This window comes from Gekko japonicus, unplaced genomic scaffold, assembly GCF_001447785.1.
Source record: "Gekko japonicus isolate JY-2015 unplaced genomic scaffold, Gekko_japonicus_V1.1 scaffold4045, whole genome shotgun sequence".
Lineage (NCBI taxonomy): Eukaryota > Metazoa > Chordata > Lepidosauria > Squamata > Gekkonidae > Gekko > Gekko japonicus.
In genome coordinates this window covers 69595-79005 of record NW_015175491.1, presented here as the reverse complement: position 1 = coordinate 79005, position 9411 = coordinate 69595, and the positions used below count along the sequence as shown (strand labels likewise).

Here is a 9411-nt window from a genome sequence, read left to right as displayed (position 1 = left end):
CGGGGATTGAACCTGGGACCTTCTGCATGCCAAGCAGATGCTCTGTCACTGAGCCAGGGCCTCTGATACATATGCAGAGCTGCCTTTTACTGAATCCAGGTCAGTATCATATACTCAGACTGGCAGCAGTTCTCCAGGGTCTCAGGTCAGGGTCTTTCCCATCACATCCTACCTGTTCCTTTTAACTGGAGATGCCGGGGATTGAACCTGGGACCTTCTGCATGCCAAGCAGATGCTCTACCACTCACAAAGCTGCCTTATACTGAAGCTGGGTCAGTATTGTCTGCTCAGGCTGGCATTGACTCTCCAGGGTCTCAGGCAGAGGTCTTTCCCATCACCTCCTGCCTGGTCCTTTTAACTGGAGATGTCGGGAATTGAACCTGGGACCTTCTGCATGCCAAGCAGATGCTCTGCCACTGAGCCAGAGTCCCAGTTCGAGGTCTTTCCGATCACCTCCTGCCTGGTCCTTTTAACTGGAGTTGTCGGGGATTGAACCTGGGACCTTCTGCATGCCAAGCAGATGCTCTGTCACTGAGCCAGGGCCTCTGATACATATGCAGAGCTGCCTTTTACTGAATCCAGGTCAGTATCATATACTCAGACTGGCAGCAGTTCTCCAGGGTCTCAGGTCAGGGTCTTTCCCATCACATCCTACCTGTTCCTTTTAACTGGAGATGCCGGGGATTGAACCTGGGACCTTCTGCATGCCAAGCAGATGCTCTGCCACTGAGCCATGCAGATCTGTCCTCGCAGAGAAGGGAGAGCTTGTACCTGAATAAAACTTGGTCTTAAAGGTGCCACTGGACTGTTTTGGACCGGGAGGCCAGGGGAAGCTCTGCAACTTACCTGGCTGCTTCTTGCTCTGACTGAGGGCTGCTGGGAACAGGGGGTGGGGTTTGTTGCATGTGCCCGCCCCCTGGGCTCTTTACTGCCGGAGCTCCGCTCCTGTGCGCTCCTGCAGGAAATGACCCCTGGATTCTGGGTGCCTTCTTGGCCTGTGAGCACACCTGGATTCCCTTTTTTAAAAATTAATTTGGGTATCCTATTTTTGATATATATTTTTCGAAGTAAGTCCATCACCCTTTCAGATCCACAGGCCCATTATGGAAAGGTCAGGCAGTATTAAAAAAAACTGTTGAAAGAAAGAATAACAAATAACAGAAAGGTAAGAAATAACAGAAATGGTAAAAAGAGAAGAACCACATAAAATAAAAGGTTGCTTCCAATTTTCTGTGTGACAAATATAAGCGTGATTACAAAATATTCTCTTACTCTATATTTACAAGAAAAGCTCTCTCTCTTTCTATTGTCTAAATTCCTTATACATCAAACCCACAAACTGGGATCAGGAAGGGATTTTTCTCCAGGCCAGTTTAGGTGGAGATCCTGGAGGTTTTATTGTCGTCTTCTAGGCATGGAACAGGGGTCACTGGGGTTTGGGGGGGTTGTATTTGAGAATTACCTGCATTGTGCAGCGGGTTGTGCTAGATGACCCTGGAAGTCCCTTCCAACTCTTATTATTTTATGATTCTAAATCATAAAATCATAATTATCTGTTTATGCAAAAAGTCTATAAGAGGTTTCCAATCAGCAATAAACAAACCTTATTTTTTCTCTAATCACTGAAGTAAGTTGAGCCATCGCTGGAAGTTGTCATTTCGGGCAGTATTCTGCCCAATCCTTTTGTGAGGAACCAGCTAGCTCCCACCTTCCATTGCCCTAGCCAATGAGGGAGGACGCAGCGACACTCGAGGGGGCCCCAGCTCCGCCTCTCCCAGTCGAGCTTTGCAGTTGTCAATCAAGGAGGGGGGGGCAAGGTGGAAAAGTTGCTTCCTGCAATCTGTCCTCCCCATTGACGCTGGCGACTTTACCAAAATGGACAGGCTTAGTTTGCATAGCGGGTAAACAATGTGCGTGCAATGCAAATGAGGTGGCCCAGATTTGGGGAACCGGACTGTGGCGACGTGGCCGGTGGGCCCTGGCTATATGCCCAGTTGGCATCGCCTTACCGCAAATACAGGGAAAATTCAAAACCAGGTCTTCGCTCACAAAGTTCCCATTAGTTGCATCAGGTTTTCCACCGTGAGAGACCCGAGTGGGGTATTCTGTTCTGCTTTCTTTGTCTTTTGTGCTTCATTCCCATACCTACAGTATTGTCTGGTGAACAAGTAACAGTTCAGCCAAAACTGTGCCTCTCCCCCCCCCTTCTTCCACCAGGCCGTCTGGCCATCTGGTACAGAATGTATTGCCAAGTACAACTTCCACGGCACCGCCGATCAAGACCTTCCGTTCAGCAAAGGAGATGTCCTCTCCATCATCTCTGTCACCAAGGTAACCGGCCCATCCTGGACCGATCTCGTCTCCCGTTCGGGGGGGGGGGCAAGGGGAAGACGGAGGGAGGGCGCATCCGTCAAGTTCACTCTGAGCAAGCCTTGTGGTGTAGCTTCTGATCCGGAGGGGCTTCTTCCTCCCAGTAGTTTCTCTAGGGCAGTGGTGGCGAACCTATGGCACGGGTGCCAGAGGTGGCACTCAGAGCCCTCTCTGTGGGCACGCATGCCATCGCCCCAGCCAGGCCCAGACCATCATTAAAGTGTCGAATTCTCTGCCAAATAATTTAAAGGAAATGAAAGTATTTGAGATTGCTTTCCTTACTTTGTTTGGATCATCTTAAGTTAATGTATGAGTTGTTTTTTCTAAAGTAAAACCTCAGTATTCAGGTTAAATTGCCGTGTTGGCACTTTGCGATGAATAAGTGGGTTTTGGGTCGCAGTTTGGGCACTCGGTCTCTAAAAGGTTCGCCGTCACTGCTCTAGGGCATGAGTCCCGAACGTGGTACCCACCAATGCCTTTCCTGGTGCCCACCTAATGTTTTTAGGAAGTGGGTGCAGCCTGGCAAGGTTTTTGCCCACCAGGGCTTCTGATTGTCTATTAGAGGCTGGACTGGCTGTCCAGGTTTGGTTTTTTTTTTAAACGTTGCTTTGGCAACAGCCGCCACCACGACACGAGGCTCTTCACTTAAATTTCCCATTTCTGTATTTTCACTGGAGTTTCTAACTTGTATATTTGTATACCTGAATCACGTTTGTTTCTGTCAACCGGGTCTGGCCACGGACCGTAATATAATAACAAACTGAAACTGTGTGAGTGAAGGTAAGCCGCGGTGCTTCCCTGCGGCGGCCATTTTGTGGCCGCCCCCGCCACACCGTATCAGAATTCCAAAGGTTCCTGCAGGCTCAAAAAGGTTGGGGACCCCCGCTCTACGGCCTGTGTAGCACCTTGCTGTGTGGGGTGAAATTCAAAAGCCGCTTTTCGGGGCGCCCACCTGCTCGAGGAAGTTGGGAGAAAAGCTGGGTTCTGTGGGTTTTGGCAGCTTTCTGGAGATGCCAGGCCGGGGTGGGGGAGAGATATGATTTCCTTGTCCTGAGAAGACTGAAATATTGAAATAGAGGGTTCCAAAACAAGGTCTTCCACGATGCGACGTTAGAGAATACCCACTGGGGATAACATGCCGGTATTTACAGCATTTAGGGGTTCCCTGGTCTGCTTTTCCACTTCCGTTGACTCCCTAGTGGCCTGAAAAGGGACAGGGAAGCGATCCATTTTTAATTAGTCGGAGCCGTTATTTAAACCTCTTTCGAAAGTAAGTCACTCGGTCAGGTCCCAAGGAGGAGGATCTTCGGGTTTAGGAATCCAAACTGTAGCTCTGAGACAAGAGAAAAAGAGTCTGGCTGGATCTTCCCAAAGATCCACATAGTCCAGCATTTGGCCAATCAGATCTCTCCTAAAATCCCTCTAGCGGGGTAGGACTGCCACAGGCTTCTCCATGCCCCCTCCGAAAGGTACTCTGAGGTACACTGCCTCTGAACTCGGAGACTTCGTTCATCCATCATGGCTGTCAATCGACTTATCTTCTATGCACTGGCTGCCTGTCGCATACCAAATTCAGTTCAAGGTGCTGGTTCTTACCTTTAAAGCCCTATATGGTCAGGGGCCTATATACCTAAGGGACCGCCCTTTTCCCACATGTTCCCCAGAGAGCATTACGATCAGGTTCCCAAAACCTTCTGGCCTTCCCGGGCCCTAGAGAAGCCAGGCCGGCTGTGACGAGGGCCAGGGCCTTTTCAGTGGTAGCTCCCGGAAGAGATCAGGGCCCTGTGGGACCTTTTACAGTTCCGCAGGGTCTGCAAGACAGAGCTCTTCCACCAGGCCTTCAACTAGGGAGCTGCCCCGATAAATTGAGGCCCTGGCCCCAGTATTAACTTCATCATTAATACGTTAACGTTAGACGCGGCTAATGCCCACCATCGTTCATGAACAGCACTAGCACTTTATGCTGTGTTTTATAATTATACTGTTGTGGTTTAATTAATCCTGTGTTTAGTTCTCCAATATATTTTATGTAAGCCGCCCTGAGCCTGACTCAGCAGAGAGGGCGGAATACAAATAAAATAAAATAAATAAATATGTATTTGCCTAAAAGGTAAAGGTCTCCCTTTCTCGAAAGCCAGTCGAGTCCGACTCTAGGGTTGCGGTGCTCATCTCCGTTTCAAAGCCGAAGAACCAGCGCTGTCTGAAGACGTTTCCGTGGTCATGTGGCCGGCATGACTAAACACCAAGGTGCACAGAACGCTGTTCCCTTCCCACCAAAGCGGTACCTATTTATCTTTCTTGCTTTCGAACTGCTAGGTTGGCAGGAGCTGGAACCAGAGACGGGAGCTCCCTCCGTCATGCGGCAACTCGGGGCTCGAACTGCTGAACTACTGACCTTCCACAGGCTGCAGTTCAGCGTCTTAACCACTTGAGCCACCGCAGCTCCATGTATTTGCCTATCAGTAGACAAATTCAAGGAGGATAAGATCTATGGTGCATATCCTCATTTGGAATACAGTTCTGGTCACTGTATCTTAAAAAGGACATTGCAGAGCTGGGAAAATAAATAAATAAATAAAAGGACGGAGGAAGGTAACCAAGACGATGAGCGGGTTGGAGCCCCTTCCCTAGGAGGAAAGGCTGAAAGAGCCTGGGACTTCTCAGTTTAGAAAGGAAGAGGTCTATAAAATTATGCATGGGGTGGAGAGAGCGGACAAAGAGAACTTTTTCTCCCTCTCCCCAAAGACTAGAACTTGAGGGCATCCAATGACCCCGACGGGCAGGAGGTTCAGGACGGACAAAAGGAGATACTACTTTACAGAGGAAGTGATTAAAATCTGGAATTAACTGCCAGAGGATGTTGTGATGGCCACAGCAATAAACAGCTTTTGCACCACAATGTCAAGCCTGGGTGTGTATGTCCCTGCCTGGGATCTAGGATCACGGGGAGAGGCCCTTTGGACTGTCCCATCGACCAAAGAAGGTTAGCCGGTGAGCTCACAAGACAGGGCCTTTTCGGTGGCAGCCCCACGATTATGGAACAACCTCCCCGGGGCGGTGCACCTGACCCCCTCACTCTCGACCTTTAGGAGACAGGTGGAGATGGTTCTATTCATGGCATGTGATTCGTTTTAGTTCTTCTGTCTACCTGCAGTTTTAAATGGTTGAATTTGACATGGTTTTCATGTATTCTTACGTGTTTTAGTGTGTTCGTATTGTAAGCTGCCTTGAGTTCCTGTAAGGTGGAAAGGCAGCTGCCCTGAGCAAGATGGTCCAGGCTAGCCTGATCTTGTCAGATCTTGGAAGCTAAGCAGGGCCGGTCCTGGTTAGCATTTGGATGGGAGACCGCCGAGGAAGCCCAGGGCAGCTGCTCAGAGGCAGGCGGTGGCAAACCACCTCTATTTGCCTGCCCTGACTTGGATAGCCCAGGGTAGCCAGCTCTCGTCAGATCTTGGAAGCTAAGCAGGGTCAGGCCTGGTTAATACTTGGATGGGAGACCAGCTAGGACGTCCAGGGTTGCGACGCAGAGGCAGGAAATGGAAAACCACCTCTGTGCATCTCTTGCCTTGATCCGGAGGGCCCAGACTAACCGGATCTCATCAGATCTCGGAAGCTAAGCAGGGTCAGGCCTGGTTAATACTTGGATGGGAGACCAGCTAGGACGTCCAGGGTTGCGACGCAGAGGCAGGAAATGGAAAACCACCTCTGTGCATCTCTTGCCTTGATCCGGAGGGCCCAGACTAACCGGATCTCATCAGATCTCGGAAGCTAAGCAGGGTCAGGCCTGGTTAATACTTGGATGGGAGACCAGCTAGGACGTCCAGGGTTGCGACGCAGAGGCAGGAAATGGAAAACCACCTCTGTGCATCTCTTGCCTTGATCCGGAGGGCCCAGACTAACCGGATCTCATCAGATCTCGGAAGCTAAGCAGGGTCAGGCCTGGTTAATACTTGGATGGGAGACCAGCTAGGACGTCCAGGGTTGCGACGCAGAGGCAGGAAATGGAAAACCACCTCTGTGCATCTCTTGCCTTGATCCGGAGGGCCCAGACTAACCGGATCTCATCAGATCTCGGAAGCTAAGCAGGGTCAGGCCTGGTTAATACTTGGATGGGAGACCACCGAGGAAGTCCAGGGTCGCTCTGCAGAGGCAGAAAATGGCAAACCGTCTCTGAACGCCCCTTGCCTTGAAAACAACAGCTGCTGCCGTAAGCCGGCCGCGACTTGATGGCAGGGAAAAGCCCCAAAGAGGCAGCTAATAAATATTTAAAATTTTAAAATCTCCTCTTCTGGCGGGTGGTTTTGGCTGAGAGCGTTTGCCGCTCGCCGGAAGCCGCTGACATCTGCTTTCCCTCGCCAGGATCCCAACTGGTACAAAGCGAAAAACAAGGTGGGCCGCGAAGGGATCATCCCGGCTAACTACGTGCAGAAGCGGGAAGGGGTGAAAGCCGGCACCAAGCTCAGCCTCATGCCGTGAGTACGGACGGGACGGGAAGCGAGCCTGTTGCATCGTGGGTCTGATTTGGGCAGGCGGGTCGAACGAACTCTAGGCTGGAAAGAGGATAAACTGAAATCTCAGACAGTATGGCGGGTGGTTCGTCAAGACAGAATACAAGAAGAGGTTCTTTTTGTAGCAGGTACTCATTTGCATATTAAGCGACACACCCCTAATGTAGCCAATCCTCCAGGAGCTTACAGTAGCCCCTGTAAGAAGAGCTCTGTAAGCTCTTAAGGATTGGCTACATTAGGGGTGTGTGGCCTAATATGCAAAGGAGTTCATGCTACAAAAAGAGCCCTGGCACTGGTCAAGAATTTGGGGAAACCCAAGTAAATACCTCTTAAGATTTTTAGCGTACGATTTAATTTGTTTAAAATTATACACAGATGGCAATCGGTGTTCCCTCTAAGCTGCGTTAGTGGGAGCTAGCTCAGTTTTTTAGCCTCCAGCTCGCAGATTTTTGTCTTAGGAACGATGGCTCCAGAGCGTACTAATTTCTGCAGTAGCCAAATCGCTCGCTCACAACTTTAATGCCAAGAGCTCACCGAGTAGAATTTTTGCTCACAAGACTCCACATCTTAGAGGGAGCATTGGATGGCATTTCCCGCCAATTAGACTACATCAGGGCATTAAAAAAAAAAAAAGTGCTGGAACTCTCAAAAGGGAAATGAACATTTTCAGTCTATATACTGAAAACTCATGGAAAAAATAAAAGCCCTGGACTACATCGTATATATTCCTCGGTCAGTAAAAAATTTTGGAAAAACTGTGGCCAAGGTGGAGACTTCTTACATTGCTGGTGGAACTGGCCGGTCATCAAAGAATTTTGGGATTTAATCCAGGTACAAATTCAGAGAATCACAGGAGATAACTTACCTGCTACGCCGGAGACGGCCCTGCTATGTAACTGGTCGGGCCCTACGGGAAACAAAGGCAAAACAGTGTTCAATTTCCACTCTTAGCAATAGCCAGAATCGCAATAAAATGGAGAGATAAAACCGGACCCCCCATCGATATATTTGTGGCAAAATAAACTATGGGAGGATTTCATTTACAGCAACATTGCAAGTCAGTCCTTAATGCCCAACTTGGAAAGTTACCAATAAACATTTCAAGCCATCTGGTTCCCAGTAGCAGAATACTTGGCTACAGAAAAAGTAGTGCCAAAGAATTGGTATTATCGTGACCCGTTACTTGCTCACTAGGGCTTGTCTGATTATTAGAATAGACCGGTAGTGTTAATTATACTTGAATGTAACAACTTGCTTTGAATGTACAACTGATTGTTAATCTTGAGGCGCTCTCGTCAGAATTCTGAATGTTAATATGATATAAAAATGATGTTAAATAAATAATTTAATTTAAAAAAAACTCTAGGCTTGGAGGGGAAGGGCTGGCGGGCAAGGCTGGTGGGGCGGAGTGGTTAGAGCAGGGTCCCCAACGTTGGGCCCGCGGGCACTGTGCTGCCCACCCAAGCTTTTGCTGGTGCCCTCCAAGAGTTTTTTTCAAAGTAGGCGGGGCCAGGTGGGGCTTTTGCCCAGCAAAGATTCTGATTGGACGTTGGAGATTCGATTGGCTTTGCAGAATTTTAAGAAGGTTGGCTTTGGTGGCCGCTACGGCCGCAGCACAGAGATCTTTGCGGTGTGACTGAAGGGAAGCTTCATTTTATGTCTGGCCATTTTATGCCATTTTATGTCTGGCTCCGCCTCCTGCGGCAGCCATTTTGTGGCTGCGCCCACCACACATTGTCAGACTTTGAAAGGCGCCTACAGGCTCAGAAAGGTTGGTGACCCCGGGTTAGAGTGTCAGAGGAGGATATAGGAGAGCCGCGTCCGAATCCCCGCTCTGCTGTAGGTGACCTCGGAACAGTCATTCTCTCTTCTGATAACCTACCTTGCAGGGTTGTTGTGAGGATAAAATAGAGGAGGGGAGAACAGCGTGGTCATAGAATCATAGAGTTGGAAGGGGGACCAGTGTTCCCTCTAAGCTGAGTTAGCGTGAGCTGGCTCACAGTTTTTAAGCCTCCGGCTCACACATTTTCATCTTAGCTCAGGAAGGATGGCTCCAGAGCAAACTAATTTATGCAGTGGCCAGATCACTGCTCACAACTTTAATGCCCGTAGTTCACAAAGTAGAATTTTTGCTCACAAGACTCCACAGCTTAGAGGGAACATTGGAAGGGACCTCCGGGGTCATCTAGTCCAACCCGCTGCACAATGCAGGAAATTCACAAATACCACCCCCACCACCCCCGTCAGCCCCGGTGGCCTCTGTTCCATGCCCAGAAGATGGCAAAACAACCCTCCAGGATCCCTGGCCAAATTGGCCTGGAGAAAAAGTGCTACCTGACCCCAAAGTGGCAACCAGCATTTCTCTGGGCGTGTCAGAAAGGGCCACGAGAACTAAGCACCGATGCAACCCTCCCTGCCCCTCCCTCTTACGATCTGCCTAAGTTCACACAATACACATTGCTGTCCGATGGCCATCCAGCCTCTGTTTGAAAACCTCCCAAGAAGGAGATCCCGCCACCTCCCGAGGAAGCCT

The 9411-nt window shown here is 49.6% G+C and overlaps 1 protein-coding gene across 1 annotated transcript in view; it reads left to right on the top strand.

Annotated features, from left to right (window-relative positions):
• Positions 1–9411, top strand: part of CSK (c-src tyrosine kinase) — a 42816-nt gene that overhangs the window by 687 nt on the left and 32718 nt on the right. Inside the window, exons 2-3 of the mRNA XM_015425990.1 lie at positions 2218–2331; positions 6730–6842. Coding sequence (XP_015281476.1) covers positions 2218–2331; positions 6730–6842 — 227 coding nt within the window. The remainder of the gene's footprint in view (positions 1–2217; positions 2332–6729; positions 6843–9411) is intronic.